The sequence below is a fragment of the Rhinatrema bivittatum genome, chromosome 13 (assembly GCF_901001135.1).
Source record: "Rhinatrema bivittatum chromosome 13, aRhiBiv1.1, whole genome shotgun sequence".
Taxonomy (NCBI): Eukaryota; Metazoa; Chordata; class Amphibia; order Gymnophiona; family Rhinatrematidae; genus Rhinatrema; species Rhinatrema bivittatum.
In genome coordinates, this window is record NC_042627.1 from 78453596 (window position 1) to 78471362 (window position 17767).

A 17767-nucleotide genomic window follows, 5' to 3' on the forward strand; every position below is an offset into this window, starting at 1 on the left:
GGGCTAATAATCACTTGCTTCGTTCCCCACCCCCACATACAGCTAAGACACATTATATACTTTCACCAAAGCTTTGGATGTCTTTGCTGAGGACTAGGTTCTTGGGTCCTCTCATTTCCCCATTAGAGAGAAGCTCAGAGTGCAGGCACACAGAGGGGCCAGCTGAGCTTGACAGAATATGCAAAGGCTGAAAACACATTTCCTGGTTTATAATCCCATAGAGAAGGAGAAAATGTTTCTACTAAAAGTTCAGTTCTTTCCTCCTTAGAATTCATAGCACTGTACCATTTAGAGAACCATTTTATTTTTAGGTTGGCCATGTTTAAATGTTGCTTTTAAACCATAGCACCAAGTTGATTCTCCATAATATCCAGTGTTAAGCGCTTACCCTGAACACAAGGATACCATACCAAATTTAGCAGAAACAAATATCAATTTTTTATTGCAAATCAGTAAGCAATGCAGGTACCCTTGGGAGGTACAGTCACAGCAGTTCTCTCTGTCTGTCTGTCTGGATGCCCAGGAGAAGCACTGCTCTGTCTCTCTCTGTAGGTCAATCAGTGCTGCTTTTTATAGGTAAAGCATACAATAATCCCTAAGTTGCATGAACCTATGGGAGTATCACATACACAGTTTCTCATGTTAAAACAAGAGGAATTAAACCCAAGTTATCCTGATCCCCCTCCCAAATTGAGGCCCACTTGCCTGATATTTACATCAGTCTTCTGTTAGTCCTTTGTCCTGTCAGTTTTTCACCCTCAGGGAGGTTTCCAAGACTCTGGTTTTACCATAGTTGAAACGTTAGCCTGTGAGATTCTGATCTTTTCCTTCTGCTTTTTTGTGACCCCATGACCCTCCATCATAAGTTTTTGACATCTCCTGTTGCTGTCCAGATGTCTCCCGAAGTTTCTCCAAATTAGGGTCAATAGGGCATTTAAGATTCCCATGGCCAGAACTGCAAGCAGGCCAAGGCAGCAGAGGATTCTGGGTGAGTCATGGTCTCCATGTTGGTCTCAGACTCGGGCACACATATCATCAGTGACCGTTACCATTACCAGAAACCAAAAGATTGACATTTAAAGATGAATCTCCCAATAAGCATCCTGTGGAGAAATACAAACCCACATAGGATGATTTCTGTCACACTCATGCTTAAAGTCCAGATCAGACAATCAGACTGACTCAGAATTTATAGAAGCATAAAATACTCCACATCGCCCAATATTTCTTGCTGGATGAGGATCAGAATAAATTATGGATGTATTACAAACCCCTGGTGAGATCCCAGATTTAAAAGGCTATCCAATCCTGAAGATTACGGGCTCCCAGGAGTCTGCACTGATCCAGGGATGAACAGGAAAGGCTCAGAATCCGTGTGCCCATTCCCAAAGCCAGGCCAAGAGGTGTTAGGGTCAATCACGCTGCTCACATTCAGTGGTGGCTGAGTCTTCATTTCCTAACTTCATCTTACGAGCTGGCTTCACCAAAGACAGGAACCACTGGAACATCAACACTTAAATTATAATTAAAGTACACAAGCAATGGTTCCCAATAAAATCTCAATTTTTACAACTGCCCTTTTTTTTTTTATTTGCTTCACAGTCAAAATGTGCAAAATTATCATTTACAATTATATATTAATTTAAAAAGGTCTATGCTGCATTATCTAGTATTCTAAGCAGCTTACAACAGTAACTTGCAAGGGATATTCAGCAGCACAGTGCTACTAAATATCCCCAAAGAAATCACTAGCTAGCCAAATAAATGTTATCCAGCTAACTTAACCGGGTAAGTTTGAATATAGCTACTTATCCGGCTAAGTAGATCCTCCGCAGAATGCTCCTATCCCACCCATCATTTATCCGGCTATCCAGTTAACTGGCTAAGTACTTATCCAGTTAAGTGGCAGCTGCTGACCAGGACTGGATAGTCAGCGCTGCCGCTTACCCAGATAAGTTCCCTACTTATACAGCCAAATTGTGCTGAATACCGGCCTCTTATATTAGCAGCATGAGTCCCAAAATACATCACAGCACAATACTTCAGACACATCCATGCAGCCGCCTCTAGGGTGCATGGCATTGCTGCTCATTTCTGGCATATGATTGGGAAAACTGATTTCTCGTAAATCAGATTTTTTGTGAAAGACAGAAACATGAAAAAGACCACAGGGCCCATCCAGTCTATCTGTCCAATTAATTTAACATCACTTCCTTACAGATCCCCTGTGTCTATCCCAGGCTTTTTTGAATTCAGATTCTGTTTTTGTCTCCACCACCTCCACTGGGAGGCCGTTCCATGCATCCACCACCCTCTCTGTAAAGAAATATTTCCTATGATCACTCCTGAGTCCACCCCCTTTCACCCTCATCTCATGACCTCTCGTTCTAGAGCCTCCTTTCCATTGTAAAAGGCTCACCCCCTGTGCATGGAAACCTTTGAATGTCTCTCTCATACCTCCCCTATCTCCCCTTCCCTCCAGGGTGTGCATGTTTAGATCTTTAAGTCTCTCCCCCTGTGCTTTAGAAGGAAGACCTCTGACCATTTCAGTGGCCTCCCTCTGGAGCGACTCCATCCTGTTTATATCCTTGTGAAGGTGAGGCCTCCAGAACTGTACTCAGTATTCCCAGTGAGGTCTCACCAGGGACCTATACAGGGGCAGTGTCACCTCCCTATTCTGCTGATCAGTCCTCTCCCTAGGCAGCCAAGCATCTCTCTGGCTTTCACCATCGCTTTATCCACCTGTTTGGCCACCTTAAGGTCATCAGATACAATCCCCCTCAGATCCCGCTCTTCCTTTGTGCTTAGAAGAATTTCACCTCCAATACTGCACCTCTCCCTTGGGTTTTGCAGCCTTAATGTACTACTCTGCATTTTTTAGCATTGAATCTTAGCTGCCAGATCTTAGACTATTCCTCAAGGTTTGCTAGATCCCGCCTCAATTTTTCCACATCTGCCTGGCTGTCCACCCTGTTTCAGATTTTGGTATCTTCGAGAAAAAGACAAACCTTTCCCGGCAACCCTTCCGTTATGTCGCTCACAAAAATGTTGAAAAGAAGCGGTTCAAGAACTGATCCCTGAGGTACAGCGCTAGTAAGAACCCCCTCCTCAGATAAAACTCCATGTGAGGATCCCCGATGTTCACCATACGTAAAGTGAGGCTCGGAAGCCCTGTACCTCCTCTGTCATCTCTGCGCATTGTCTGCCGGCAGCACTGAAAGGAGGCTTCAGGTTTCCTCTGAAGTACTTTGGCACGAGCTCGAGGAATGTGGATAGACAGTCCTAAGAGCAAGAATAAGGATGGAGAATTACTGCTCAGCTAACATGCCAGTCCTCGTTACCTCCACCCAGGAGACAGGGAAGGAGGCGCGAGAACATTTCATGAGGCCTAGATTCCATTTTTAGTTCAGAAATTTGCATATGATTAGGACTGCTAACCAATGGCAGAGCACTCACACTGTACTCTGATCTCCCCGAGATTACATTTGAAGTGAATAGACCTGTTTTCAAGGATTAGAGCTCAGGTGGGCAGAGGTCCATTGGATGCGCTACAGTCCATGGCAGGAATCTGGATGAACAGTTCAAAAGTTGTTGGTTTTTTGGAGGGGCGGGTATATAGAGAGACAGACATCATGATCTTAGAAGGCCTGTATTCTTGTAGGAAAGTAGGTCACTAAAAAAATGATTTGGACCTCTGTATTTGCATGTCACAGAGCTCTCATGCACATTGAACGTTTGATTTTTACACAGTAACGGGTCAGCAAAGGGACAGAGAAGTACAGGACTGTGCTCAGGTCAGAGGCATGCTGTATGAAACCCTTAGGACGTCCTGTCCAATGCAAGCAGAAGGGTTTGGGCAGGTCGCAGAGGTGATACGCTGGAGCCCGGGGAGAGAGGGAAGGCAGCCACGGTGACCCCTGCTAATCGCAAAGTCGCTCAGACATGCCATCTCGTGTGGAGGGGCTGTAAAGATGAATAAAACGGATGTACCCGATCCTCCTTGCTGCAAACATATGTGAACCATTTCAGGCCAAAGGCCACATGGGTTATTTCATCCCTGTAGATAGGTTCCAGCAGTTTGACAGACGCCTCATCTGCCTGCATGGCAAATCGATTCAGAGTCTGGGGGTGAAGGTCTAAACCTCTACAGGGAAAGAGAAGAAGAGCAGCACACGTGGTCAGCTCATATCTAGCAAAGACCAGCAGCAGAAGATAAAAAAGAAAAGAACACAGCAACGATGGCAGAAGGCAGGACCAAAACCCCAAATTATTCCTATTACAAACCTCACTTTCAAATACAATTACAAGAATCACCATTTCAATTGAAAAAGGGTTTGTGGACTGAAGTAAAGAGAACCTGCACTGCCAGCCCAGGCCCTGCATGCAGATGATGTGAATACGGACTTAGCCCTTCCACACCAAAGATCACCAGCAAAGCTGCAGGAAAGGGGAACGGGACGGTTTGCATCTTTAGTTTTATGTAAAAGGGAAGAGGGAGGGAGGGAGAGACTCTGAAATCGCCTTTACCTGGCTTCCTGCACCATATGTACAATGGCTAAGCGGGCGAGAAGATCATGGGCGGTATCTGCAGCAGACTGCCACAAACCTGGCAAAATAAAAAGAGTATTTACATTTAGCACTTTCCAACACGGATGCAGCCATCGCTGGGGAACACTATAAACACATAGGATACCAAGAAATACGGCCACAGAAACAGGCTTGAAGAGACCGAGAACAATATTACCATCAAGCAGGCGGTTAAATTATCACAAGATGCTAGAGAGGTCTTTTTAAGGTCACACTGAACGTCAGTAGCAAAGCTACTACCCAAGGCCACCTATCCATGCTCTGCTAGTAGATTATTCCCCCTACTTTTAGGTCCTCGGTACTTAAGCAAAAGGAACATCATGCTCTGACCTTAACTCCACAGCTTATAGTTGTGTTCCAGCTGCCAACCCAAATTTGGCCAGGCTGATGTGCTCCCCTGGGGGTGTAAAGCACTCTAACAGAAGAGTCCACGCACACCAGAGGTCAAACAACTATCCACATGGGTTCACTCTTCTGTGATATTCGAGGTCAGTTATAATTATGGCCCCTCCTGTACTCGGCTGCTGTGCTGAGGGCGCTGGGCAGAGAAAGGAGCGCTCCTGTTGCACTAACCTTAAAACTGAACAGAAAACAGCTTTCCTGAAAGATTGTATGTATCACAAGTTCTCAGCATCTAGACACAGACGTACTGAGTCAGTCCAGTGACAAGAGCTCACTCACGGCTTTATTTGTGCATTCCCGTGCCCTTTCCAGAACACCAAGTGTTAACCACTGTGCAGCTGCAGCGCAGCCGGTGTTCAGGCGTTCCTGTCCAGCATCTCTCGTCTTCTTTGGCCCTAAGCCTTGACATCCTCTGAGAGAGCACCTACACCCCACAGGTACCCTGTAAATCTATGCCACAGAGGCAGAGCAGCCGGGATGAGCCCCGCTGGAAACAGTGTGACCCCCGGGGCATTTTCTCTCCAAAGATCCCAGCCCACAAAGGCACTGCAGTCCACCTGCCACATGCCAGCATCCTCCAAGACTCCAGCAGGAGATACTCCTGCAGTATAATTTTATTCTATTTTTTTTGTAAAGTGGGATAGTTGTTTGTGTGGTCATTTCTTCTTCTTCTGTACTGTAACTCGCTTAGAACGTGTTAAAATAAGCATGCAACAGATATTTTTAAAAGAAGCTGTCAGTCCTCCCCCTCGAGTACACTGCTGGCCCCACAGGATTCACTGCTCTACAGTGCACAGTGCTGCCTCTAATCCTCAAGGCTGGTGACATTTTACCATGGAGATTTACAGGTTTCGGAGAAAACTAAAGATCCATTGTCAAAAACCTTCTAATTAAAATAGTGAAGAAACCAGGCAGTTAAAGAACAAAATGTCACAGCGCTTACCGTTGTGTACAGGAAGAGCGCCAAAAAAACTGCCCAGTTCCAGTAGCCTTTTCTGCAGTAGTTTGAAGTGCTGAGGGAGGAAGAGCACCGTTAACGCGTCAAGCCCGTCAGAGGCACATCTCCTGAAAGTGTACGCTTCTGGGGATTCTCACCTCAGCCGCGTCCACGGCTACCTTGACAAAGTCCGTAAAGAATTCTCGGGGAAGTCGTTTTCCGTTCTGCAGCCTGAACGTTGCAAAGTGCACGATGATGTCCCAAGAGAGATCTATGGCCGACTGCTTGATATTTGCAAGCGAGTGCAGCAGTGCTATCCTGCTAGCCTGAGTCATGCAAGAGGAGAAAACAAACTGCAGTCAATGCCGGGGGAATGAGGCGGGCGCAGAGTTACTCTCTCGTTCTAAGACTGGAAGATACTGTAACGGTGGGCAACCACTGTGAAACTGCTTCTCAGCAACTCTAATCCGACTGGCCAGTGGGGCCACGTTGCTGTGGTCATATTAGTGCTGTAATGCACGGATACGATGTCATAAAACTTTAAAATAAATCTCTAAATAATATTCAGCCCTATTACAATAGCTTTACAAAACCACAAGCTGAGCTTTTCCTGAACATAACAATTTTGGAAGGCTGGAATCAATCCATATCGTGCTATACGATAACGTTGAATTACTGCCATGCACACCGAGGGTAAAATGGAAAGAAAGCCAGACAGGGATGATGGTTTTCTGACTGATTTGTCAAAACACAATACGTTTCTCTTGCGTTTTGTACAGTACAGGGCCAGCATGCCAATTAAATCTGCACTCTTTTCCAGTTTACTGCTATGCAAAGCGTTTGCTTTGAATTACATCCTGTACCCCACAGCATTCTGCTCTGGATGTGAAAAATTTCAATACAAGCTGTTCTCCTGGACTGCTTTCCAGTTAACAGGAATATTGCACTTTCTAAGTGTGCTTTTAGTGCATTTTAATGAAAATAAAATTCTTTATACAAAGAAACTTGCTTAAAAGTTGAAGAAATCTGTCTATAATGTAGTTATAATCCCGAGTGTGGCTGCTGGCCTGTTCTTAGTGTAGGGCAAACATGCAGTCTCTCCTCCCCCCAGGCTCACCATCATGCCTCCTTTTCCTCTCTTGATTCTCCCTGGCTGCACTACATTAAGATCCGCTTGCCTGCTGGGGTGTGCTGGAGGTGTGATCTGTCCAATTTCTGTGATCTTCCCAGCATCCCAGAACTCTTGCACTTGATGTGTCAGCGTGGCCTTGACAACAGATTGACAGGACACATTAATGGAGTCATTTTCAAAGAGAGACTGGGTGTGATTTTCGTGCACATTTTGTAAAATTTCACATCAGAAAATTGTGTGCATAAAATAGCAGGTATAACTTGTGGGATTTGGTGGAATAATTTCAGAGTGGACTTACGTACATAAGTCCACTTGCAATATTGGTGTGACTTGTGTACATAGGTCCATTTGCGATACTGGTGTACCTGGCAAGTGTAAGTCTGCTTACAATACTGGTGTGACTTGTGCTTGTAAGTCCGCTTGCAGTACTGGTGTGACTTGTGCGCATAATTCCACTTGCAATACTGGTATGCCTTGCACATGTAAGTCCGCTTACAATACTGGTGTGACTTGTGCGTGTAAGTCCGCTTGCAATACTAGTGTGACTTGTGCGCATAATTCCGCTTGCAATACTGGTATGCCTTGCACATGTAAGTCCGCTTACAATACTGGTGTGACTTGCACACCTAAGTTTGCTTGCAGTACTGGTGTGACTTGTGCGCATAAGTCCGCTTGCAATACTGGTCTGACTTGCGCACCTGCATTTGCTTGCAATACTGGTGTGCCTTACACGTGTAAGTCTGCTTGCAATACTGGTCTGACTTGCGCACCTGTGTTTGCTTGCAATACTGGTCTGACTTGCGCACCTACGTTTGCTTGCAATACTGGTGTGCCTTACGTGCGTAAGTCCGCTTTCAATACTGGTCTGACTTGCGCACCTGCGTTTGCTTGCAATACTGGTGTGCCTTACACGTGTAAGTCTGCTTTCAATACTGGTCTGACTTGCGCACCTGCGTTTGCTTGCAATACTGGTCTGACTTGCGCACCTACGTTTGCTTGCAATACTGGTGTGCCTTACGCGCATAAGTCCGCTTGCAATACTGGTCTGACTTGTGCATCTAAGTTCGCTTGCAATACTGGTGTGCCTTACGTGCGTAAGTCCGCTTGCAATACTGGTCTGACTTGCGCACCTACGTTTGCTTGCAATACTGGTGTGCCTTACGCGCATAAGTCTGCTTGCAATACTGGTCTGACTTGCGCCTAACTCACCTTAATCCAGCCACTGCAGCGACAGTCCTGGACCAGGGGATATGCTCCAGGGCTCTTAGATCCTAAAACCAGTCACTAGGTGTTGCTGTTGCACAGTGACTGTGGCTCCCTCTCCCACAGCCCTGTGCAACCTCTGCAGCAGACTCGGAATCGAACCCAGGTCCATTTGTATTAGAGGATGCAGCACTACCATTCAGCCACCCAATTGCTGTTTTATCATTTGAAAATCTAGTGCATTTTGGTTTTTTGAAACATTTTTACTAAAACTGGAAGGCAATGAATCATGAAAAAATGTGAAGGGGAAATCTGAAATCACAACTTGTGATTAAATTGCATGATAACCACAAAGAAAATAGGGTCTGTGGTGACACAGTGAATGGGGATAACTGGGCGACTGTGTTATTATGAGTAGAAGCGGTGACAGGGAGGAGAATCCTTGCCTTAAAGTGTAACTGAAAGAAGGTGTTTCATATCCTCAAACCTTTCAGTAATAAATGTACAAACTTATGAAGCAGGATTGAAACAAGAATGAATAGATCTTACTTTCTCTTCAGGATCTGGAGTGCAAAGTATCTTAGCAGCCCAGTAACAAAGCGTGCTGTCTGAACTGCACGACTGCGAGCTTTCTGAAGGCGTATCTGTAACTGCAAAATAATTTTGGTTGATTTCAACAAGTCCAAGGATTTCACTTGGCATCAACTACAAGTCTGTGCTAGAGAAAATGTTAACATGGGCTGCTGTCCTCAGACAATGAGCACAAGAACAGTCTGGGTCAAAGCAAGGTCCAATGAGCCCAGCAGTGGCCAGTGTGCTGTGCTCTCTTAAACACATTTAACAGGAAATACTTCACTAAAAGGAAACAGTTCTAAAAACGACCAAATTCAATTTTCCCATGCTTGTTTTTCTTGTGCTGCACTTCTCCCACCTGGGAGAGGAAGAAAGAATGGACTAGTGTCACATGACTAGGGACCTTCATTGACAGCTTTTATTTTATTTTGCCTGGGAATTTCAGGGTTAGAACAAAAAAAGACAGTGGGAAAATGACCGATATGACAAACAGGAGAAAAATCAGTGGAAAAGCCGTTTTTCTACTTCTTTCTTTTTAATTCTAACATTGAAATTCCCAGGCAAAATAAAATAGAAAGTGAAAACAAAGGTCCCTACACGACTGATCTCATCTGAAGTCTCTTGCAGCATGCTAGCATCAGCAATCAATGCACATACACCGCTACTATTTCCCTCAGGTATATTCACTGGGGATATCCTGAAGGGAATCCTTGACAGGCTGTGGGATCACCAGGGCACGTCTGGATGTTAGTGGCTCAGATTTTTTTACAGGAGTTTTTAACTGATAGGGAGGTTAAGCAGCCAGAAATACACAAGAGTACATGTTCTCTGACAAGAGGAAATGCTGCTTTGCTTGTTATTAGAATGAATGAGCAAAAGAACACATACACAGGAATTTTAAATCGTCCATGCAGGTGCATGCATATGATTTAAAATATACCTAGCGTGCGTATCTGTGCTTCTAATTTTAAGTGGTTACACGAGTAAACGTATCTTCCTTAAGAATTTGTTGGCTTTAATGCGTGCAGCTAAGGAAATAGCCAGTTTGCCCAGTCTATCTCCCTCCTGGTTCTTCAGCCTGCATGCTCCCCACTTCACCCAGTCAATTTATGCCCAAAATGACTTACACCTCATCAAAAGCAGAAGTAAATAAGTGCAGGTAACAGCCCAATGCACACTGCGGGCACGGGATTTAAAATCTATATTTACATGTGTAAATGTTGGCCCTGCCCGGAGCGACACTAACACACACTAGCTCCACCCCTTTTTCCATGTATTGGGTGGCTCGCGCATGTGCAGATATTCACGTATAGGGGCCTTTTAACATTAGCAACTCTTAAAATTCACCTCTTAATGAACAATAGCCATGGCTTATTTATTCCTGGTGCACAAAGACAAGCTATGTGCTGATGAACACTGCTGCGTGTTTCACGCGATGTTGTCCACATCAAAGCAAGTTTATTAGTGCATAGAGTCAATAGCCTTAATTCCAGTCACTGCTCGTTTGTTAGTTAAAATGAAACATCATCAAGGTTAGTATAAGGGGAATGGGAAAATGGCTGCCATTTGCTCATCACTGGGGTGAGGATTGGCCCATCCTGCTGTGTCACTTCCTGTGCAGCTGCTGTAAATGAACCCCAGTCCCTGCCCTGAAACTTCGACATTTGAAAAACAGACATACAACATGACATGTAAAGCAGGTGACAACATGCAAGAGTAAGATAAAACTCATCTTTTAGAGACCTTCAGATTCTCATTTTACCAAGCCAAAGTATCACCAGAAAACAGATTAAAACCCAGCAAGGCATGGAATGGAATCTATGGACTTCCCCAGCTGAAATTACTGCTTGGTGCTGCTGGTGGCAGTGAATTATCCATCAGCTCTGACAAACTGCAAAAAGCCTCCTATTTGCCTTTCATGTGCACAGTTCTATTGTTAATTCCTGCACCGCAATCAAAAATCTTTAGCCAGCAGGATAAAGTCCATTCAGCACGACGGGAAAACTCCCAGGTACCAGGTCACCTAAAATGTGTGTCCTGGCATCCAACAGAATGGTGATCCTGGGCTGGGGAGAACTGGTGACTGCTGTTTGCTGTTGGCAGGCCCAGGTTGCAGAAAGCTGTGGGGGTTGGTGGTGAGGTCCTATTGCTGGGCAGAGGGAGGTGGGAGGTGGGATGGGCAAGACAGTGTCTAGAAGCAGGGAGTGAGAAAGAGGGATAAGGAGAGTGCTTGGACGCAGGGAGGGAGGAGAGAAGAGGAGAGTGCCAGGAGAGGTAAGGAGAGCGCAAAATAATCCAAAAGGAAAAGAAGCAAAAAGGTCACCCCCCCCAAAAAAAAAAAAACTAAATATAGACAAAAAATGTTGAAAAAACTATCCCCCTCCCCTTCAAAAAAGTGAGCACAAATTCCCTAGCTCCTAAACAGTTGTGGCGGGTGCCTAAGTTTTCTAAATATTTGTCTAGAGGAACTCCTTACCACACTGAGGAAGGTTGGACGTCTTGAAGGGGCTGCGAGACAGCGTGCTCTGGGTCCGGACATACACCTTGCCATCCAGCACCTTAACCTCATACACTTGGTTCTGTTGGGCAATCATCAAAAGCAACATTTCACAGCTATCAATACAGGATTCCCTGAAAAATCCCCCCCCAGAGAATCTTTAATGAGTAATATCATTTTACATTGTACAAATCTTCAGGACACCATGAATACAACTGCTCAGCTATTTAACACTTGCAATCTGCATTTTAAAGTCTGTTTGGGTCCTTCAAATCTATCTAGTGTGCTGTCAGAAAATTATAAAATGGCTAGGTGAGCAGCACTCATAGAAGACAACAGAAATCAAACTAGATTTAATGAATTTCTTATACTGGCTCTGCAAACTAGTGCACCTGAGTCCTGACACGTCTTGTGGACAAGTACCACCCGTGACGTGGAAGGAGCGTCACTTCTGGGAACGTAGACAGCACTTCTGCCATAGTTTATTATACAACTTCCAAATCCCAGCACAAAACTAAAAAACCGATTAGCTTCTGTGAGGTCCATTTTCAGCTGCTGTGCGGCTCGACTAGTTAGCCGGATAAATATATCGCTGAATGTACCCGGCTATCTTAAAGTTAGGCAGCTATGTCTAACCAGCTAACTTATGTAGCTAACTCTGCTCCGCCCGGAAACGCCTCCCGCCCACCCCTGGAAAGCCCCCAACTTATGTGGCTCTCAATATAACTGGGTAACTTTTCAGTTATCTGTCTAAATTCATTGATTTATATGTATTTAATGTGGTTTTTGAATATTGATCTCTGTGTTCCTACTTTTCCTTTGTCAAAGTGCTCCAAAAGCCATGGTCAGGGCTACCTGTAAATCAGATGAAGAAGATCCATCTATCAAACTGAATTCAAAGTCATGCCAAGGACAGCTCAGAACTATGTTCCCATTGCCCAGGTCTTCAATATCGCCCAGCTCAAGAGGGCCTCCTAGCAGAATAAAGAGAAACCTTTGAACAGAAGCACAGCTCAAGCAGCAGTTTCTTTGCTAAATAAGCAGAAGATGCGCTTGCAGCACCTCCAGCTGATTCATTCTTTCACATAAGCTGCCTGCAATGTCAGGGTAGCCTAGATTTACAATCAAGCCTACTTTTTTTCAGCATCCAGAGGGGCAGTAACTGCTTTATTGTTAACACTTATTCTTCAGGACATGTAAATCTTCCTAGGTACACTGAACTTCCAGAGGGGGAGCCATGGTAATCTGTAGCAGCAAAGACAACACAGAAGCCGGTGGCATCTTGTACACTCACAGATTTACAGAGGCATCAGCTTTGGAGGAGAAGTCTAGTTTGTCAGTTGTAGCTGAGAAAACGGATTCTTCTCCTCAAAAGCTTACACCTCAATACGCCTGCACAGTGCCAGCAGCCTCTGTGTTGTTTTAGGTACGTAGGGCCTGGCACAACAGTTGATATGGAGCAGAGAGAGAGAAGAAAGAGCAGGAGTTCTTGCAACATTTCCAGCTTATAAGACTCTCTGCAAAAACTATAGGATAAACAAACTGGGTGCAAACACTATAGGATAAACTAATTGTTTGCAAACACTATAGGATAAACAAACTGGGTGCAAACACTATAGGATAAACTAATTGTTTGCAAACACTATAGGATAAACAACCTGTCTGCAAACACTATAGGATAAACTAATTGTGTGCAAAACTATAGGATAAATGACCTGTCTGCAAACACTATAGGATAAACTAATTGTGTGCAAAACTATAGGATAAATGACCTGTCTGCAAACACTATAGGATAAACTACTTGTGTGCAAAACTATAGGATAAACAACCTGTCTGCAAAAACTATAGGATAACTGACCAGTGTGCAAACACTATAGAATAAACAACCTGTGTTCAAAAACTACATGATAAACAACCTGTCTGCAAACACTATAGGATAAACTAATTGTGTGCAAACACTATAGGATAAACAACCTGTCTGCAAACACTATCGGATACACACACTATAGGATAAACTATAGTAGTTTATCCAAACACTATAGGATAAACTAATTGTGTGCAAACACTATAGGATAAACAACCTGTCTGCAAGTACTATAGGATAAATGACCTGTATGCAAAAACTATAGGATAACTGACCAGTGTGCAAAAACTATACATTATATAACCCGTCTGCAAAAACTATAGGATAAACGACCCACATATAAAACTACAGAATAAATGACATGTGTGCAAAAACTATAGGATATATAACCCATCTGCAAAAACTATAGGATAAATGACCTGTGTGTAAAAAGTATAGGATAAATGACCTGTCTTCAAACACTATAGGATAAATGACCTGTGTACAAAACTAAGGATATATGACCCGCCTGCAAAAATTATAAGATAAATGACCTGTGTGCAAAAACTGTAGAATAAATGACCTGGACAAATGCTATAGGACCTTCTGTTTCTGCTTGTAAATCTCCCAGAACTGTTCCTGTAACTAAATATTCTGCAAGCGTTTAGTAATCAGACATTCAGCATACCTTCATGGGGGCAGGCAGAACCCATTGCATAGAATCCATCACCCTCCAAGTGGATTAAAACTATGTGTTCCCCGTCCTCCGAGTACAGTCTGCAGAACAGAGAAAGCACACTCAGTATGTTCATGAATATTATGGATTACTGGGGGTTAGCTTTTGCCTTTGTATCATATTAGGGAAGCTTGTTACTGCTGTTTTTTACATGTATTTGTAGGAGATAGAGCTTTGGTGGACAACACTGCCACAGATAAAATTTGTTTACAATTCTAGCTCTGCGACAGGGAGGACACCAAAGATGAAGGAGAAACAAAAGGGGTCTGAAAAAGCTTCAGGATTGCTCAAGGGTTTTGGAACTAAATACTGATGTGCCTCAAACAAGAAAGAGACCTTGGGTAATCATCTCTCATTTGACTTATTTATTTATAAAAGTTTGATATTCTGCCTTTAATTAAGCTGGTTTTAAGGCAGATTACAATCAAATTTACAACAGAATTACTATACATTGGCGTTCAGGTCTGCACTAAGCAAAGGAGGTGGTTAGAGGTCAAAGGGGATTGTAGGAGTGACCAAAGGAGTAGCTTAAGGTATAGCAGTGGTGAGGGACTGCCAGGGGCCTTAGAGAGCATTGATAAAAGGCAGGCATCTAGTACAGAGGAAGCAGAGTTAATGAGTGGAAGTCTGGAGGATTGAAGCTAGGGTTTCATGGTCAAGTTCTAGTAATCAAGTGACAAAAGGGAGACTTGACTTGCCCCAAGGTTTACTCTCACATCCTCATATCTAAAGCACCTCGGTGCTTATCCCACAATTTCTTAAATTCTCTTACTATTTTGGCCTCCACCACCTCCATTAGGAGGCAGTCCGATATATCTACCACTTCTTCTGCGACCAGATACTTCCTTATGTTACTCCTCAGCCTACCCTCGTCAACGGAAACTTCCTGTCCATTGAAAAATACTTTGTGTGTATTATTATTTCATTGAAGGCATTTGAAGACAAAGACAAGGTAGATGAATAGTATCAAGGAAACTGCTGTCAGAACTGATCTCGGAAAAACCAAGTCCACCGGGTCACTGGAAATGAATATCAACTTGAAGGCATTTTGTTTGCTTTTTAACCGCCGCCACACACTGAGCCGAGGATCTCAACATACAGTATTATCCATGATGATGCCTAGATCTTTTTCTTCAGTGGTGGAACCAAAAAAATATGGAACCTAACATTATGTAACTACAATCTATTATTGGCTGTGTCCCATTAAACCATGTCTATCTAAATGTTTTGTAATTTTATTCTTTATAACAATTTCCAAGATTTTTCCCGGCACTGAAGTCAGGCTCACCAGTCTATAGATTCCCCGATCACCCCTGGATCCCTTTTTAATTATAGAGGTTACACTGGCCATCTTCCATTCTTCAGGTACAACAGAAGATTTTAAAGATAGATTACAAATTTCAAGTACTAGGTCTTCCATTTCATTTTTAGAGTTCTTTCCGAATTCTGGGGTGTATACCATCTGATTCTGTGATTTGCTACTCTTTAGTTTGTCAACCTGCCTTATTACATCTTCCAGATTCACCGTGATTTTTTTCAGTTTCTCTAAATATTCACCAATAAATATCATTTCCAGCATGGATATCTACCTAACATCCTCCTCAGTAAACACTGAAGAAAAGAATTTATTTAATATTTCCTCTATGGCCTTCTCCTCCCTAAGTGCCCCTTTTACCCCTCAATCATCTAATGGTCCAACCAACTCCATGACAGGCTTTCTGCTTTGGATGTATTTGAAAAATGTATCATTATGAGTTTTTGCTTCTATGGCAAATTTATTTTCAAATTCTCTTTTTGTCTGTCTTAAGAATGTTTTTCATCACATTTATTTGTGCTTATGCTTTTTCCTATTTTCTTCACCTGGATCCTCTTTCCATTTTTTGAAAAGATGTTTTTTGGTATAATAGCCTCTTTCATCTCGCCTTTTATCCATGACAGCAGTCATTGCCTTCCATCTGATTTTACTAATTTATGGCTCTACTTGAATCTCCTGTTTTAGTTTAATTTTGGTCAGTAGTGGACCACTGCAGTAAAAGGACCGGCCCATCCAGTTTAGCCAGTGCCTGTTAAACCTATTTTATTTGAAGATCAAGTCAACTGGTTTTATTTAATCATTAGAGAGAAGGATGATTAAAACAGGAATTAATGACATTTTCCAACCATGGGCAAAGGCAATGGTATGCAGACTGAAGCAATAATAAAACAGTAGCTTATTTGTAACCTTTAATCGTGGCTAATACAAAGTCTTAATAATAAACATGACATTTGTATGTTTCTAAAAATTTGATTTAACTTTTAATATTATTTTGATTTTTATGTGCAGAGTTATGATAGATGATATGAATGAATCAAAGCAGATGTGCAAATGAGTGCAGGTGTTTAAGATTCAAAATCATAGGTTTCTGATTCTTTATAGTTGAAATATATCCTACAGGAGAAATGGTCTCTGTATGATTTGGATCTCTCACACATTATACATTATTTGTTGAATTTGAATTCAGGTTAAATTATATTACACATAGTTGCATGGCTCCAGGTCATCAAGCACAAACTGAGCCAGTCCTGGTTGTTGTTCCATTGAATACATGAATACATTGAATACATGGCCTTGCAGTTCTGATTTCTCTATAAGACTATGAATGCAAATGGGCAAAACCAGGAGTGGCTTACTCTGTCCTTAATGACCCGGAGCCCTTTGGTCATTCTAATCCCCATCATAACCACTACTCCATATGTGCTGCTTGCAAATCCCGCCATACCATGCCCACCATGAAAAGTCCTGCTCCTCTTCCTTCACATCCACCACTTCATGCTGTCCCTTACATTCCTGCCCCTCCATGCCCTGCTCTATTCTACACCCTAGCGGTCCATACCCAGCTCTCTTCATATCCACTGCTCCATGCCCTGCCCCCTTGTATACCTGTCGGCTCTGTGCTCTGCTTCCTTCATATCTATTTCATGCCTGGCTCCCTTCATACCCACAGTTCCATTACCCTTAGCTCCATACCCTGCTCCCTTCATATCCAGCACTTTATGCCCTGTGCTCCCCTTGCATGCATCGCTCCTCCATGCCCGGCTCCCTTCATACCCTTGGCTCCATGCCCTGCTCCCTTCATATCATATCCAGCACTTTATGCCCTGCTCCCCTTGCATACATCACTCCTCCATGCATCGCCCCTCCTTGCCCTGCTCCTTTTAAACCCCCTTTAATGCCCTCGGGCTCTCCCAGGAGCTCTTACTTGGTGCAGCCCAGTCGGGATTTCTCTTTCTCGCCCACACATTGCCAGTTACTGCCGCTCACCACGTCCCTCAGGGCGCATACTAATTCCTCCTGAAAGCCCTCCATCAGAATCGGCCACGGGAAGAGCAGATGCCTCCTCCCTAGCAACGCGCAGCAGGTCTCTAGGGGACCGCGGGCAAGCTTCCCTGCGTCACTTCCGCTCCCCGCCGGAAATCCGTCAGAGCCGGAAGAGGAGAGGGTGGCAGTGGCAGCGCGGCTCAGGCTGGCTGACAGAGGCTTTCGTTGCCTGGGTGTCTCATCCAACGCAACCTTTCTACTTTCACGCCCGGCTTTCAGTTATCACAAAGGTTTTGGCATGAAAAGGACTTATTCTGTACTCCCCTAATAGAAGGTGCTCTTCGTTTTGTGTGCACCTTTCTGAAATAATTTTTTATTTCCAAAAAATTAAAATTGAAGTGTGACGCTGTAAGTTTACAGTCCTGTTTAAGGAAGGCTGGCGTGCTGTCCTTTGCACCGTTTCATAGTGGGCAAGGACAGTGGAATATCTTTTAGTTGGGGGTAGGAGCAAATAAACCTACCTAACTGCCTAGTCGCTGATACCATGTGGGACAAAAAG

At 43.7% G+C, this 17767-nt stretch overlaps 1 protein-coding gene across 2 annotated transcripts; it reads right to left on the reverse strand.

Annotated features, from left to right (window-relative positions):
* Positions 1 to 425: 425 nt before the first annotated feature.
* On the reverse strand, positions 426 to 17413 carry LOC115075330 (uncharacterized protein HI_0077-like). Of its 2 annotated transcripts, XR_003852471.1 has the most exons (13): positions 17150 to 17413; positions 13863 to 13951; positions 12187 to 12305; positions 11311 to 11413; positions 8811 to 8911; positions 7044 to 7193; positions 6085 to 6252; positions 5933 to 6002; positions 4528 to 4606; positions 3991 to 4144; positions 3178 to 3282; positions 1272 to 1499; positions 426 to 1103 (listed from the first exon to the last, which is right to left on the reverse strand). XR_003852471.1 is itself a non-coding variant. In XM_029575626.1 (12 exons), exons 1-12 carry the CDS (start codon positions 17254 to 17256, stop codon positions 1413 to 1415), a joined length of 1332 nt encoding a protein of 443 aa, XP_029431486.1. In that variant the 5' UTR covers positions 17257 to 17413; the 3' UTR covers positions 426 to 1412. The 2 variants fall into 2 exon arrangements, 1 of the variants encoding a protein (XP_029431486.1); XM_029575626.1 differs by having other exon boundaries at positions 426 to 1499.
* Positions 17414 to 17767: the final 354 nt, after the last annotated feature.